Source organism: Liolophura sinensis, chromosome 9 (assembly GCF_032854445.1).
Source record: "Liolophura sinensis isolate JHLJ2023 chromosome 9, CUHK_Ljap_v2, whole genome shotgun sequence".
Classification (NCBI taxonomy): domain Eukaryota; kingdom Metazoa; phylum Mollusca; class Polyplacophora; order Chitonida; family Chitonidae; genus Liolophura; species Liolophura sinensis.
Genome location: NC_088303.1, coordinates 11,421,896 through 11,439,016, shown reverse-complemented (window position 1 = coordinate 11,439,016; position 17,121 = coordinate 11,421,896). Strand labels below are relative to the sequence as shown.

At 37.1% G+C, this 17,121-nt stretch overlaps 2 protein-coding genes across 2 annotated transcripts; one reads left to right on the top strand and one right to left on the bottom strand.

Annotated features, from left to right (window-relative positions):
- LOC135475274 (solute carrier family 25 member 35-like) lies at positions 1 to 3,693 on the bottom strand. The gene is made up of 3 exons (XM_064755110.1): positions 3,098 to 3,693; positions 1,536 to 1,754; positions 1 to 342 (listed from the first exon to the last, which is right to left on the bottom strand). The coding sequence occupies exons 1-3, from the start codon at positions 3,533 to 3,535 to the stop codon at positions 1 to 3; spliced, it is 999 nt and encodes a 332-aa protein (XP_064611180.1). The 5' UTR covers positions 3,536 to 3,693.
- A 3,194-nt stretch (positions 3,694 to 6,887) lies between these two features.
- Positions 6,888 to 15,256, top strand: LOC135475176 (coiled-coil domain-containing protein 63-like). The gene is made up of 11 exons (XM_064754965.1): positions 6,888 to 6,970; positions 7,770 to 7,988; positions 8,375 to 8,505; positions 8,928 to 9,109; positions 9,647 to 9,828; positions 10,283 to 10,470; positions 10,775 to 10,989; positions 11,277 to 11,445; positions 11,807 to 11,970; positions 12,311 to 12,408; positions 12,665 to 15,256. Exons 2-11 carry the CDS (start codon positions 7,825 to 7,827, stop codon positions 12,858 to 12,860), a joined length of 1,689 nt encoding a protein of 562 aa, XP_064611035.1. The 5' UTR covers positions 6,888 to 6,970; positions 7,770 to 7,824; the 3' UTR covers positions 12,861 to 15,256.
- Positions 15,257 to 17,121: the final 1,865 nt, after the last annotated feature.

The window sequence follows — 17,121 nt, the reverse complement described above, 5'->3', positions numbered from 1 at the left end:
TTATCCAGTATCTACTGAGCTTTTTTTGTTGGCCTTATTCTGAAGTTTGAAGTAGAGTTTTCTCCCTTCATTCCAGAAGACAAGGCTGAGGATTGTATGAGGTCCAAGTCGAAAGAATGAAGCTGCCCAACCCTTGTAGAATCCCCAGACTCCTTCAGCACGAAATATCTTAGTGAAACAGTCGAAAAAGCCTGAGTAGTAGAGGCCTCTGCCTTTGGCATCTGTACCCTGGTTATACATCCGAGTGGAGACCACATCAAAAGGCGTCATAAACACTGTCACTGCTACGGCACTGACCATGGCAGCACTGAAACTATTCAGCCAGCTACCATGAGGAAACATCTGTGCACAGAAAGGAAACAATAAATTAAAAAATAACCAAATTAATGATTACAATAACTGCTAGTAATAGTAAATTTACACAAACAAATTTTTTTATTGAAATTAACAATGATCAAAGAATACTGAATTTTTTTTATAATCTGATGTAGATCCTAACCATCAGTCAAATATAAATTATAACAAATATAAATTATGACAACGATAAATTATGACTAAGATAAATCATGACAAAGACAAATCATGACACATAAGTTTCTACCCTGAATACCACTATCATGCAGACAAGTTTCCTGCACCAAATAGTATTTTTAGAGAAGAAAACTGAACATTGCCAAATTTTCCACTTACTCACATTATTAAAAATGTTACAATCATCTTATACACACACAAAAAAATGAATTCCAGGTGTTATGTGAACAACTGCTGTCAGCTTCTAAATTTAGCTTGCCACTGTTTACATATGCTGAGTTCAGGGCCTGCTGTCTGCCTCTGCCTTAGAATGTTCCAGAATACCCTCTGTTTGTTTACAAGTGTTCAAGAATTTTCTTACTCTAGAAAACTCCACCAGTCTATACAAGACCTATGAAAGTAGGTCAAAAGAGGGAAAAAGGAGAATTATTGAGAGTTTTGGATGCTTTCGCTGTGTATTACTTTAGTAGGCCTTTTGTGCTAAATTTTGGTATCTTTATAGCCTCTGGCTTTGTTATATCATATCTCCACCGAGCACTTGTTCAGTTTGAACTTGTATATTTAATTTGTGCTCTTGTGCACACAGTGCTTATTAGTACAAGGACCCTGTCTGTGGAATTTTGTGTATATTTCGTCATACACTCAGTTATACTGTGGATTTTCTCTCTTATTTGTGCATTTATGCCTGTATGGTTTTCCGTATTGTGGAATATATGCGTCCGTTTGGACTTGGCACCGTTGTACATGTAAATACTTTAGTATTTGTATAGATACTGCTATACTTTCTTGTTAAACTTAAGTACTTTAGTATTTGTAAAAGCCTTGTTATCTGTTCTTGTTAAACCTAATAAATTGTTGCAAAACAAAATCTGCTAGTTTTGGTTACTTTTTTGTGTGGCTAAACTGTCGTGTATTTCGAGCAAGCCATCTCTTTATAATACAGACAGTTTGGGTCGTAACACAGGCTTGAAAGATAATATCTCAAATGTGAATGTTGAACCTACCTCTGTTGTTTCAATATAATTTTTGGAGTTTGAAAAAGTTGAGAGTTGTGATGCAGAGCCAACCATCACCCGAGGAATAGCTGCACTAACACCACGCCAAAGGCCTAAAATCCCAAACTTTGAGTGTATCTGAAGAAGGCCTTGTGTCATGCTCTGGTGGGCATGTTGATGACCCACAGCAATCTCCTCTACAGCTCGTGACTGAAGATGGGTCTTTATCTGTAACAACAAAAGTTTTCTCAAAATGACAATTTTCAACAAGTGTCTGGTCTAGCCGAGATATGACTGACAATTTTGATTTTCGCAAGGTTACAGCCCAGAACACCCCCATAGCTATAATGTGATATAACTTTCAGGTTTCCATGAATTAATAATAAAAGCGTAATTATCTCCTGAATTTAAAAGTGAGGCCTTTTAATTCACACACCTAGAATGACTAAACAATAAGGAATGTCATGGTCCCGGTTAGTGTGTCACAGCATTAAGCTAATAAAGCAAAACCAAATGTTATTACATGCATGTGCATGCCATTGCTCACAAGAGTTCAAATGTTTTTACGGGTGAAACATCAGTTGTGCATATGATAGGTGACATGACTTCTCCAGTTCCTTATATGAAAATAAAGTCTCAACTTTTACAGGTTAACCATTTCTACACATGGTAAAAATGAATCTGACAGTCAACATGGCAGTAATTAGACATTTATCTTACTTTCTGAAATCTTCCACATTTGAGAAGTGACATCTACTCCTAAGGAATGCATTTGAATTTGGATCACTGATGTGCTCTGAGACTTTTCTTCACATTTAGCAGCCAACACAGACTTTATCAATAATCATCAGATGAAATATTCGAATGTGTGCAGTCATATTTAATTGATAGATGACATATTCATTGAGATGTATTGCTTGCAGGTCACCCTAGTGATCCACACTACACTGAGTGAGGGCTTGGAGTTTAACGACATACTTAACAATTTTTCAGTCATATGATGACGAAAGAGTCCTTAGAGTGCATATAATGTGCCTCCTTGATGCGATGGATTTTCACCGCTCTTTTGTCTAGTGCTGCTTCACTGGGATGACTTACCAAAAGCATGTAAGCCGTCCCAATCAAGCCATCATACTGATATTGGTCAACCAGTCCTTGCACTTCACATAAATGATGAACATCAAGTGAAAAAGTTACAACTTCATCTTTTAAGGTTTTAGGTGTGACCCGACCCAGGATTGACCCGGGATCTATCGCCCCAGAAGCAGACGCTCTACCAAGGGAGCCATGGGAGCCGATTACACTATAGATTACCAGTCAGATGAATTCTGTCAGTAAAGAAACAGGAATTTACAGGCCTGTCACATTCACTTTCAATGGCTAATGGTTAAATACTGTAATATAGCTCTTTCCAAATAAGCTTAAATGCACACAGAATTTCATCTGAACACAAACTCGCCAACCTGTCAAGTTGATGCTAATGCTGACATTCACTCCAAAACCTTGGCAAAGAGGAGTTGTCATAAGACATTACTGGTATATAAATGTCTCTATGTTATAATTGATCTTACCATGTAAATTGGACTGCCAACAAAAGCCCCCATACTGCCCGACACCGCACCAGCGAGAACACTCCGGGGTAAACTGAGTTCACCCTGTGAGTCCTTGGTTAGCCCTAAGTTGTTTATAATCTGATAGGTTCCCAGTCGAAACCCATTCATTAGAAACTGATACCACAGGGCTGGTACCAAACCTTTTTGAATGGCTATGAACCCATCGGCTTTTGCAACAGTGTAAAACGCATGGAAGACATTGCGATAGTGAACGGCATACTGTCCCCTGGCCTTAAGTTCTCCTTGCAATTGCATACGCGTCTTAACAACTTCAAGGGGGTTAGAGAAAAACCCAGCCCCGCAAGCAGCTATGCCAGCCAAAAGGAACTCCACTGGATCGACGCCAGTCAGTAAGCCCGGGCGCTTCGGTGAAAAACAAGTAGGAGAGTCTGACATTTTTCAAACAACAAATATCGTTCACAATACGCACACACGTCAAAACAGCGTGTCAATTCATTTCATTCCATAGTATCAAGTATCAAAGTAATACACTGAAAAACATGCATGATTTTTCCGGAGAAAGCAGAAGACACACGGAACCGAAAAAAATCTCACAGAAGAGCTAAATCAGGGGAGACTATTCTAATTTCCAAGCTCTTTTCTATACTTTCGTAATAGTTCAATGTGTGAGTCATGCTTGTTTGATCTAGATACCATTTTGATTTTGTACTAAAGCTAAGCGCTGATAAACTATTTATTTGATATAGTTTCAATTACAAATACTATCCCTTTATATTACCAATTAAGGTATTAAGACTTATCAAGGCCACTATTAAAAATAATAGGGCCTACAGGGCGCCTCCGTGGCTCAGCCGATTAGCGCGCTAGCGCAGCGTACCGGTACTGACCTAGAAGCCTCTCGGTCGCTGTGAGTTCAAGTCTAGCTCATGCTGCCTTCCTCTCCGGCTATACGTGAGAAGGTCTGCAGCAGCCTGCGGATGGTCGTGGGTTTCTTCCAGGCCCCGCGCGGTTTCCTTCCATCCTAATGCTGGCCGCGGTCATATAAATGAAGTATTCCTGAGTACGGCGTAAGAAACCAATGAAATGAATAAAAATAATGTATTATGTATTTTTCAATAAATTTTAAATATATTCTGGAAATTACTAGTGATGGTAAAAATATAGTTCTAGAAATTTTCCTGCTCCTCGAGCATGGGCAGGTAAGGCTTAGAAAAATGTACTTAAAAGCTGAAGTTTAAGGTGTACATAAAATTAAAAATAATAAGTGCCTCAGCTGAAATATAGTAAAGAACTGTGTTTAATAGAAAGAACTAGAATTGACTTCATATTATTGCACAGAAAGTAGCTATTTTCAAAATGTTACCTGTGAAGAAATAAATATCTTCAGTTGAAACAAAAGAGTAGTTGCCTCATTGATAGGAATTATCCCTTCTCTATTTAGAGTTAACTTGTGTCATGTGAAGCTGACTTAAAATATCTTAATTCATTTAATCTTCAGATGTCTGCTCTTGTTTTATGGACAAAAATGGCAAGATTTCAACATGGACTACAGACAGCAAAACTGTTGTAGTCGCAAAAGAAATCAAAACATGTGAGAATGTTCCAAATAATATGTTTGCGTGTTAAGCTGTAAGACGAACTACCCTTAATATGGCTCTTCTCGGTGGTTGCATTGTTCAGTCGTTTGCACTATTTCACCAGTGTTCAGAGGGCAACGGCACATGTGGGTTGGTGTGAAGGAAAACTGTGGAACTCAGGAAAGATAGCAGTTGTCCATCATTAAGGCAGAATATAAATGCAATTTAAATCAAAATGTTTATTATGTCAATAGATTCTTCTATAGATTTTAAATCAACAGAGGATATTGCACAGTGAAAGCTGCAAATGATACCCTACTCATGGGTTATCATTTTCACCTCTCACTCGAAAAATATGTGAGATATTCAACCTTCACTGTGCAGTATTCTCTTTATTATTTTATATTTTGACAATAACATGATTTTGTGTATTTGAACAAGATTGAGCAATGTTTTAGCTGTAGGCCTTCACAGACTTGTGTATACAGCATAACCTCGCACGTGACATCCTGTATGACGTCGTGTCTTGTTGCGTGACGTAAGAAATGTTAACGTTGACTGCACTTCTATTATGACTTCATTTTGCTAAGCTTGAATTGGAACGTCATGAAACAAAATACTTCTCTGTGACGTCATGGCGTCGGAGTGTGTAATAACCAGAGTGATATTTAACTTTAGTTAGTGAGATATCACTGTTATCGGTAACGGGAATCTCGACATTTCACCTTTATATAAATAATAAATGTAAATTAATTCATGGTTTGTGTTGGACATAGATTGTAGCTTGAGTTGAAGTTAATGCATAGTCTACATGTAAATAAATATTGTAAGCTTTACCCAACTGTTCATACTGCGTGCTCGCTATTCTGCGCTGTATCGTAGATGCGCACGCATCATGTTTACTAGGCCTTTCGGTAAGGATGTCAACTTCAGGGAGCTTATTGTGTTTAGTGCTGAAGACCAGTGGAAGGATTGAAACACCATTTTCATATAGCGTTGCTAATAGACAGAATGCATTGTTGCAAACTGGGTCGTGTAACTCTGCTAAAGGACAGTTTTTAGTTTGATGAATCCTACACATGTTAAGCAGATCGGAAACTTTTGACTATAGTTTTTAACTGCTTTTATGCTAACTGAATAAAAGCACACTGTTTTTCTTTCTCTTAACATGGAGTATAATAAAACTGTATAATAAAAAGATTTCCGAAATCAGATCTTTTTTGTTATTTTCATTCAGTTTAGTTTTCCAATATAAGCGTATGCATATACAGTTAAGCATATGCCTACGGCACAAAAACATACTGTATGTCTAACAGTGTATATTTATTTCATTCTTTAACGCCGTACACATGAATTTTTCACTTGTACGATGACAATCTTTATGTTTGGAGGAAACGGTGCAGTGCCTGGGGCTACCTAAACTCCAAACATTTTGTTAAATTACTGAGGAACTTCCCCTCGTGTAACGTACATGTACTAATGTGCACACCACATTGGTGGAAGACTTAAACAAATGACTTTAACCTCCCAAAAGGCTAAGTGAATCGCAGGCCAATGTGCGTTCTATGCATGGATATATCGACTCTGTAGGCAGTGGTTGGAGCCCATATGGTTTTCATCCCTAGAATTAGACATTTTCTTTGTATTTAACAAAAATATATTTTTATGGCATTCAGGGAAATAATTTGAAACAAATTTCAAAAGGAATAAAAAATGTATTTCCACCATATAAAAAAAATATATTCAGCTTTACATTAAAAATGCATTCCCGTGAATCTATTTAAAATGTGTATGCAATTATTTATTTATAGTATATTGCTGATGAACAATTATTTCTAAATTATTTACAAAACGGGTTAACAAATAAAGTTTCGAAAAATTTGTCATTAATATATTGACTAATGTATAAAAAATGTAATTTCAGAAATCAATTTAAAATGTCTTGGAAAATGATTTTTTAAGTATTTACAGAATACATTTAAGAAAAAATTTTCTCAAAACTTCACAAGCGTAATTCACAAGCGAGCCAAAATGAAAGATGCGTTTATTATGCTGTGTAGGCCTATATTCACTGCTGTATGCTTACTCATTACATGATACAAGTTGGTGTGACAGGAGGGAACTGGAAATATAAATGGGACATGCAGAAACGCGTTCATCAGGTTGGTTACCTCCCTTTAGCGTCTCTACCACTGTTGCCCTTGGCGACGGTCTCAAACATCGTCAGACCGCAGGCCAAATAAGAGAGCAAGGTGCGTTCTTTTACAAGAAGAAAGTGGCGAAGCAGTTGAAGGTTTGTAAAGTAATTATTTATTTACAAGATTGCTAGTTTACGAGACATAATAACAGTAATTTGCGCTACTAACGAAAGCTATGCCTCACGCAATGACGGCCATTCTCACAACATGAGATTCATGAAGTGTACCAGTGAAATAACAACAACAACATAATATATGATTGGTTTACGCTGTCCATACCCTACTGTTGTGCATTTATATTTAACTGGTATCAGTTAAAAATATTGAATTTTAGTTTAGCATTCAATGAGAAACTTCGATACGTATGTGTGTGGCGTAAATCTGAATTAAGACTGATTTGTGTTTTATTTTAATTAATTTCATGGCGATATGGTACTTTAATAACAATAAATTCAGGTCTTATTACACTACCATGCGTTTTTTTCACAATATTGATGTTGTGTTACACGAGTTCTAGTACTACATGGGTATATAGTTATGTATATATGCCTACTTTTAATTATTGAATATTTTCATCAATAGTGATGTTGTGTTACATGAGTTCTAGTACTACATGGGTATAGTTATGTATATATGCCTACTTTTAATTTGGCTGTAGGCTATAAATTAAATCTGATGGTTTTTGTCAGTTCGTGTGAACTGCATGATGATACTACTACATATATATGCTGTATACATATAGCTCAGTAATTGTGAAAAAATGATGTGGAATTCTTTGAAATGCTAGCTCAATGCTAATTGGTTACCATATGGTCATTCATGCATGTATTTCAAGTTTCATGTACATGCCAGTACAATATTTCTAATTTCATTTATTATTTTCATATTTTTCAGATAGGGAGTTACACAAATTAATTGTTTTTCGGCACAAATTACACATTCCTAGACAATGCCCCGCCCACGTTCACCAGGTGCTCGCTCAGATGTGAGTGATGGCGATATGGAGGGCCTGGCTGAGGCTGAGTTGGTCAAGCTGCAAAGACAGTACAGAATAATGGAGGGTGACAGGTCTGCTTATTGTGAAGAGTCACAGAATGTCATCCGCAAACAAAAGTAGGATTTTGTTTCTTCCAAATCATTTGAAAAAAATTGTTGTACCAATCATAGTTTTTAATGAAAGTGAACCTGGTTCATATTTTATGTATGATTAAATAATTATTGTGTTCTTCTAGAAACCAATTGCATTGCTGAAAATAATTCTGAGCTAAATGTTCATGCTTTGTTTTTGATGCTGTAGTGATCTAAATTAAAGTTAGAAACCTGACTGTTACTTGTAGTGGTTAATTTTTTGATTTTTTGAACTCTATTTAACTATATTATATCAATGAGTGAATCAAAATGTTTGTGAATGTAAATCAAGTTGCAGAAATCAGTATGTGGTAACTACTGGCAAGCTTAATGCATAATGTTAGTAACTAAATTATGACTGTCTATAATAGGGCGGAAATGCTTCAACTTGAAAGTGAAAAGAAGGAGTTGTTAAAGGAATTGCGATTGGCTGAGAGCAGAACCAACCAGGTGCATGATGAGGAGCACATTGAAATCTTAACAGGATTGTCAGAAGTGAAAGGTACCAATAATTAAAGTTACTGTTTTAAAATAATCTTCAAATATCACTGATACTTCCACTTCATGCTGGCTTCCTCTCTGGTGCTACGTGGGAAAGTCTGTCAGCAACCTGCAGATGGTTGTGGGTTTCTGCCTTGTTTTCTCCCACCATAAGGCTGGCTGCCATCAAGTTTTGTGTTTTTAGATTTAAATTCTAGACTTTCAGGATGCTTTGAATATATTTCTTTGTGTAGTGTTGTTACTGTGGATCTGATTATAGTTTCTAAACTTCTACATATATCTGATGATGTCTCTTTTTAACCTGCTATCCCAGTAAACAATATATCTGTCTCTCCTTATCACTGAGAATTTGAATGTCAGGTACTTTTGATTTCTGTAGTGCTTTATGGAGTTATTCCAGAAATAAATTTCTGATTGTTTTAGATGAGAAAGATAATGAGATTGAGGAGGAAAAGAGGGCAATGGCAGACTTGGATGTGCAGATAAAGGAATGGGAAAAGAAGGTTAGACAGCAGCATAAGAAAATGGGTGGAGTTCACATGAGCACTGGTCATACAGTGCAGACTCAGAAAACGATAAACACCTTAGAGAATCGACTTGATCAGGTAAGACATTCATGAGTTTGAACAAGACACTGATGCTGAGCTTACATCATGAAATAAGGGCTTTGATTTCCTTGTTCCTAACATTAATCATGATTATTCATATGCTTGTGGTCACTAGAAGAGCTGGCAGCCACTGATGTATTGATTCATTTGGCCATCACTGGCCATGGAATCAGCAGTCAGATTGACAAATGAGGCTTACCCATTGGTCATGGTGTATACATGTATATACATGTAAATACCACTGTACAATCTCCTCCCATCACGATCTTGGCCGTTTCTTTTGGGTGATAGTAATTCTATAGTAAACCAAATAAGATGTACATTAATCATTCTCTTGATCCAGTCTATCTTCTGAAAAGATTGGTTGATGAAAATGGATTTTATAATGAAAGCAAAATGGAAGACAGGATGACTGATTAAAAAGCCAATCTGACACATTTGTATTGCCTTTGCAATAATTTTCCCTTTATGAATCTAGCACTATGAAATGTTTTGTTAAGCAATGTTATTCAATTCACTTAATATTTACCCCAGGGATTAAGGAAATTCAATGGCCTGCTGACAGAAAACAAGAAGTTGCGGGAGGAAATTGAGAACCTCAGGGTAGAGCGAGCCCGATTTGATCAGATCAATCGTCGCCTTGATTCGGAGCTTATTCGACTGAGACGAGAGATCGGAGAAGTGATTGAGAACTCCACGCAGGCATATGATGCAAGGTAAACGTCAATGTTATTTACAGCAGTGCATTCAGTTGCAGCTAGATGTTCTACCTGTTGTCTGCTTTTGTATCAACTGTATTTACGAATGTTCTTCTTCAGATACCTTAGTACATTGAGGTGTGAGCTTTGATACACTGATTAATGCACTGAGTTTTAGTGATACATGGACCTAATTTATGACAGCTTTTAATACATACCAATCTATGCAGCCAGTTAGTAGTCCTTAAATGACACAGAGGTTCAGATGAGCCGCCATTTTCACAGATACATTAGCACCTGAATATTTGTCTTCCTTCCGTGAACTTGGTGGCTCATGCGTGCTGATACCAACTCAGTTTACACTAATACATAAACCCTAATAATTCAATTTTGATAAAGCTTATCCTGATAAAATACATCATTTGAATAACTAATCAATTTATAAAAGCAATTGTGTCCAATTATTTGACAGAGATGAGGCTCAGGCCAAGATGATCTTACTGAAGGAGAAGGCTGACAAAGACTTACAACAACACAATGCTGAGATGAAGGAGCTGGTCAGGGTAATCGACCACGATCGTAAACTGAAGGAGTTCATGGGGGTGAAAGGTCAGGAGAGACAGGAAGACCCACAGCTGGTGGCCTGGAGGCAGAAACGAGGTAAATTCACATAATTGAAATGTCCTAGCTAGTACAAGGGTAATCATGTATCGAAAGTACCAATTTTGCTATTATCTTCTACCTTTTCTCAAACATGTACATGTATTAATAGAGTCCAGGATAATATTTGAGCTACAAGTATTTTCATGTTCCAAGCAAACATGCCTTCACCATTATGCGCCAGCCTTGTTTCAACACAGATCAGGTTGCTGAGTATCTTATTTTTCCATGTTATTCCTGACATATACCACCAAGACAAAATATACTGTCATTTGCCACTGATGTTAATGATTCTTGTGGACAGAGACCCTGGAATCTGAACGTAAGAAGGCCAGCCAGACAGACTCAGTGGAATCATATGAAGCTGCTTTTGAGAGGATAAAAGAAATGACCGGTGAAAGTGATCTTGATACTTTGGTGAAACATTTCATCGAAGTAGAGGATCGTAACTTTGCTCTTTTCAATTATGTCAATGAGCAAAATAATGAGCTGGAAATTCTTCAAGACCAAATCCAAGATGTGAGTACAAAAATACATATAAAGTTTTTAAGATTTTAAAGTTGATATTAAAATAGTTATACAATTTATATATTGCACATTTGAAATTTTTCTCTTCATTGTGGATTGTGAAACATTCTTTCTTACATCGTATTTCATTTAAATATTTTCTATTATTTACAACTTTACCAAAGGCTTAAAATTTCAAAACTGTTAAAAAAAAGCAAATTGAAATCCATAACCTGAACTTTCCTCTAAATTTCTTGATGGTACATGCTAATGCAAGTGTGTTATGTTATTGTCCATAGATTTACAATGAGATTGACAAGTTCCGGGCACAGGGAGTAGAGATGGAATCTCAGAGGAAGCACATACTGAAACAGTTGGAGGAGCGACAGGTCGTGGCTTCCAAGGAGGCTGATGAGCATGAACAGAAAAACAAAGAAATCTCGAAAATCCTGGATCAGTTACGAGATGGTGAGTGTGCCAGCAGTCAAATGAGATCTTGAGCTCTTCATTTCCAGTTCTGCTTTTCTCAAGGTTTGTTCTAGGATATCTCAAACATGGCTGTATCCTTGAGAAGTTTTACCATGATTTTGGCCGATTTACCTGTAAATGTGCCTAAAGTTTTGATTTATTGTTACTGCATTGAAACAATACCAAAAGAACAAGAAAACTGGAACCTGTATATTTGATTAATTTAAACAATATTTGGTTGAGCAAACAAAGGCAATATGAATTTGACCAGATGAAGATTTACGGATTTATCACCAAATAATTGTGATGGTCTTATTTTTGGAAAAAGTCTTAAAGGAACTATGGGTGTTTGCTTTTACAGGTATCGATTCATTATTTAACAAAATTAACTGTGACCGGTCGGCAATAGACGACATGTTAGGAGCGGCAACAGGGGTGACAGATGGCAACATGATACAGTACCTGGGTCTTATAGAACAGAGGACTAATGAACTGCTGGCTGTGCAGACCTATGTCAGTACAAAGGTAAATTCTAAATGCATTGTACTGATTTGTATCTAGAACTTGTTTTTAAAGTAAGAGTAGTTTTGATTCATTGCAGTAAGAGCTTTCACCAGGTATGCGAGTGATCATTATGACAGGCCTTGAAGACATTAAAATTGTCAATTTTCAATAACTTGCTTATTTGCTTGCTATGTTCTGTCCAAACCTGTTTCACGTGGCTTTCTGGTGAAGCAGCACCACAAATGGGATCATTGGGTGTGGACTGCCAAAGGGGACATTATTTAGATATGATTAAAGTAATGTTAAGTTCTGTGCATGATATTTATTAATCTGTGATATGGTGGGGTTTTTTTTATTGTAGGACCTAGAGAAGTATGAACAACCAAAGACGTTGAGTTTACTGGGAGAAGGACCTCCTCCCCCGCCACAACCTCTTCCCATAATGCCTCCTTCTGTTGGGTAAGTCAGATTTCAACTCCATTTTGATAGCTTGTACATCAAAGGTACATGCATGACTTCGTGACAGACAGATCATCATTAAATGGTATCTGCCATTCAGGCGCCAGTTCTCTTTGGGCTGGCCTAATTAATAGAACATCAGCTTATATAGTATCCTACTTGAGCCAGCTGCATGTAGTTGTCAGTGTCTACTTGTGTCTTTGCATTTATTGATACATTCCTTTACAACCCTTTTCACTTACTTTTACATTGACAGTGACGAGTATGACAGCGATGGCAGTGATGCAGAGGCCGATGATGGCCGACCATTTACAAGAACAGAGTTACAGTCCAAAGTTATGAAAACGGTGAAAAAGAGAGAATCTGCAGCCAAGAAAGAAGGATTTAAGTATGACTTGTCAAATGCCAGAGAAAAGGCACAGAAAAAAGAAAAGAAGGATGTTAGGAAGTGATTTGTTGTGACTTTGAGAATGTCGGATCCAGAAATGTACCATTTTTTTGGAATCATGAGAGTATCATGTTTTAAGTGACATTTAATTTTCTCCAATGAAGGAACACCCAGTGCTACTGAGCAAGTCCATTTGTACATCACACTGACTTTAAAATTCATTACTCTGTAGGAATCATATTTATATACAATGCCAGTGTACCAGTATTTGGTGGCCATGTGGTTATCTGAGCAATCTGTGTATTTGTATTGTAAGACTATACGTGTATATCTGATTGCCTTTAAGACTTAAAGTGAACATAAAGCCTGCTGCTTTATATACATAGGAAAAAGGACATAGGACAGTTTTCACAGAAAAATATGTAAAAAATTCTAGAAAGTTTTGAAATCTGACAAGATGAAGTTCAACTTTGGGGATATGGCAGTGACGGACAATTCACACCAAGTAGCTGTGTTGAACTTGGCTAATGACTAGCGCTGAAAACATGTGATAATTGGCTGTCACGACAAAAAAGCTGTATTAGCTGTCGATTGTCAGTGTGGTTTCTTATAGTGGATAGTCAAATATTGATGCAATAAATCGAATTTTGCAGTTAGTTTAAGTTAAGTTTAAACTGATGCATTGTGGACCACATATTTATGAACCAGATGAGAACGGCTGCCTGTGTCACAATGCGTACATGTTTGGCAGGAGACTGCTAACTTGCCAGGAGACTGCTAACTCAGGGTGAACTGGCAATAAAACTGCCTTTGGAGAGTCATTGCTGGAAAAATATATTGTGGCGTTGCATTGTTTTTCCCTTAGCAAAGTCAGATTTATTACGAAAATATCTTCCCGAAACCTGCATGAAAGTGTCTCTTATAAATGAGAAAGTCCTGCTATGTTCAGTAGATTCCCTGATGTCGGTACAGCCAGCTAGGTCTAATGCTTACAAACATGCAGGTCGAAGACGTGGACGAGCAGGACTGGTAAACACGATGCTTGTGCCCACAAAAATCCCCAGACCGAGAGACAGGCTCTGTTTATGTTATCTCATTGGCATTGTTTAATACCGACGGTACGGGACAGCAGCTAGGTTTTATAACGCCACTCTAGACAGCTATAACATGGCACTGATGATCACTTGCTATTTATTTTGTTGACAGGAGGTGTAGAATTTTAAAGTATTTTTAGAACATTTCTGGAATACTACTTTATTAATCAATTCAGCTTTAGTGGCTGACTTTATGTTCACCAACTTTGCATGATACATATGTTTATTATAGTGTTTGTGTTTCCTGTTAAAGTTTTTTGTGTAGTGTTGGAAAGGATGTAAAAAGCTAAAATGCTAAAAATTATGTTATTGGGTCAAAGTTGATATGGGATTATAGTACAGTACTTTGACATTACAGTTTATTACAATTTTTACAATTTAGGAAAGCAACTTACGCCAGCTCAATCTTTATAATTTCATTTTACGTTTAAGACACAAAGATTTTGACTCATCTTGTTACAATATGGCGTTATGTATCATATGTAAAACTGCACAGTCAAACTTAAGTATCAGTTCAGTATGTTACCTTATTCACCAAAATGAAGACATTAATGATTAACTGAAGTCAACTGTTCTATTTTGTTAGTGATACGGAGCAAGTAGTAATATGCAGTTGTATTATGTACAGTTTCTTACTAATCTGATGTAGTATATAAGAGCAATGTTTTAGAGTCAGTATTCGTCATAAATGTGGTAATATTCAAGCCAAGATTTCATACCAGTGTTCAATTGGAATGAAATTAAGTAATTATTTCATTATGCAGTTCTGTTTCACTGTGTCATTTTTAACATCTGATTTAGTATCATTAACAGCATCAGAGGTGTGTATATGTACAGTACATGTTTTCAGTTTCTGTATACATACCAAAGCTTTCTACTTAATCACATTCTAGATGTGACTCCTAATTTATGTGTACATACCTGAAGGCATGTCAAGCATCCAGGAATTGTCTTCACAGATTACATTTTATTGTAAATGTGTTCTCTTCCAGAATTTCGAGTAAGAAAGTTCTTACAAAGTTTAATAAGTCAAATAGCTAGTGGCAAATTAAAACCTTCAGTGTCAGATGGAAAAAAGTGTTTGTAAGGTGTACCATTGTGTATTGCCCTTACTTACTAAGGTGGTGGTACACAAACAAATATTTTGAAAGTTTGCATGTGTATTGAAGGCGTGCGTACATGTTTGTACTTGTTGCCATGTACATGTATATGTATATATGGATAAGACTAAATTACTGTAGATAAAACTGTATATTTTTGCATGTAGAATGTATAGAATGTTAAGAATATATCAGAGAGAATTCCAAGAGGCCCAAAGTGAATTAAGCCAGAAATGGCTATGATAAATTGTAAATTGGCAATTTGACTTGAGTGATAATAATAAATCTTATTTGAAATATATGTACATTGTGTTACCTTTGTGCTATACTTTCTTAAATGTATCATCATGTCTCATTTGGCTAGAGCTTCTCTCTCTTTGTGGCAAAGGGTGCATCTTTTAATCTTTCCCAGGCTCATAGCACATCTAGCGGAAGGCAGTGATTTTCTCTGATTTGATTTCCTCCACCATAAGCCATACCGCTTTCATATAAGAGAACTGTGTAAATAATAATCTATGCAGCGACTGTTGCCGAGAATGTCTGTTGTTAAACCCCACTTGGTTGTTAGTAGGCCTACTAATGGATTGCTCTTTACTTTGGAATTTATATGTTAGTGCTAAGCGCTAAGTGAGTTTTAATAGACTTGAAAGCTGTAAAATCTTTGACTGTGAGGTCGAAGAAGCCTACCGGACTACAGAAACCCTTGGTGGTGGGGCCCTTCATTCATTTATATTTGACCTGGAAAGTCATACATATCACGAATCTGCATCTTTAAACAAATTTTGTGGCCACTGAAGACAAAGACTTAATTAGTGCTAATTAGGGATTTAATTGACCTAAAACACTGAATCTGCATGTGAAATGTTGAGCATGGTCTAAACAGCAAGAATCACAAACTTAAGATTATGTGGTCGAAAGGTCACTTACACTTAAAGACGCGCAACATAGAGAGTATAACCGGGGTAGTGACGGCAGTGTGATAGCTGGCAAGTCGTCACAAGTAACCTGGTAAGCTGTGAAATACGACCTCTTGTCAATTTACCTCAGCGTTTTATTCTAACTGTGAGTCAAGACTCACCTTTAAAAGACAATGTACGTGGTGGAAAGGTCACTTACGACAAGGTCAACATGAACGGAATAACCTTTTATTCTGCTTTGCTTGACACAGGATCTGCAAAAATGAAAAGCGGGTCGCGTTGGCGCAGTGAACAGGGCGTTTTTGTCGCAGATTGTAGATCCGGAGTTTAATCCCGAAGTGAGCCATACCTTAGACTTTAAAGTCTTAACATACTTAACAATTTTCATACCACTACTACGGAGTCCCTAGAGTATATGTAATGTGCCTCCTTTGTTGCAGGACGGATCTCCACCGCTCTTTTATCTAGTGCTGCTTCACTGGCAAGTAAGCCGTCCCGAGCCATTATACTGATGCGGGTCTACCAGTCGTTGCACTATTCCCTTTATAGTGAACGCCAAGCGAGGAAGTTACAACTTCGTCTTTTTTAAGGTCTTAGGCGTGACCCGACCCAAGATTAACCCAGGATCTACCTCCACCGAATCGGACTCTCTGCCATCTGTGCTGTAGGCGCCGGTGATGTTCGAGTGAGGCAGCACTAAAAACATGTCTTAATTGGACACGGCCCGCTTCCTTGAGACACCATGGTGATATGACCGAAATATTGTTAATAATGTTACAACCCGATCAAAATATCAAAACTCAGTTGAAACTAGTGAAAAATGCAAAGCCTGACTTCGTCGTCAAGAGTAATTTGGCATCAAATTTGGGATCTTCAAGCTACGGCAATTAGTTTTTTGAAGATGTCAGATCATTTGTGTTGAGTTATTGAGTTGTTTTATCTCCTGGGACTTTGTGCCATATTTTGGGAATATAGTCATATATATTACATTTCCTCATCTTCTGGGGATGACATATCTTCTTCATCTGAGGAGCTGGGATCAAAGTCAATCAGATCTTCGTCATCCTCTGGACCTGTGTCGGTCTTCTGGGCTTCTTAAGCTCCCATCCATCTTTTTTGAAGGATGTTATTGGATAATTTTCTCGTGTGAATCTGCCCACATTTTTCTTCTCACAGTTTCTTGAGGGGATTCTTTGCTCTAGCTTTCGTTGCAT

What these genes read in the sequence shown, in the direction of transcription:
- LOC135475176 (XM_064754965.1), top strand. Translation starts at nt 7,825, where the DNA reads ATGCCCCGCCCACGTTCACCAGGTGCTCGCTCAGATGTGAGTGATGGC. An exon ending in AATGTCATCCGCAAACAAAA is followed by an intron (nt 7,989 to 8,374) that starts GTAGGATTTTGT and finishes TGTCTATAATAG; the next exon opens with GGCGGAAATGCTTCAACTTG. An exon ending in TAGAGAATCGACTTGATCAG is followed by an intron (nt 9,110 to 9,646) that starts GTAAGACATTCA and finishes TATTTACCCCAG; the next exon opens with GGATTAAGGAAATTCAATGG.
- LOC135475274 (XM_064755110.1), bottom strand. Translation starts at nt 3,535, where the DNA reads ATGTCAGACTCTCCTACTTGTTTTTCACCGAAGCGCCCGGGCTTACTG. An exon ending in TTGGCAGTCCAATTTACATG is followed by an intron (nt 1,755 to 3,097) that starts GTAAGATCAATT and finishes TTGTTGTTACAG; the next exon opens with ATAAAGACCCATCTTCAGTC. An exon ending in ATTATATTGAAACAACAGAG is followed by an intron (nt 343 to 1,535) that starts GTAGGTTCAACA and finishes TTCTGTGCACAG; the next exon opens with ATGTTTCCTCATGGTAGCTG.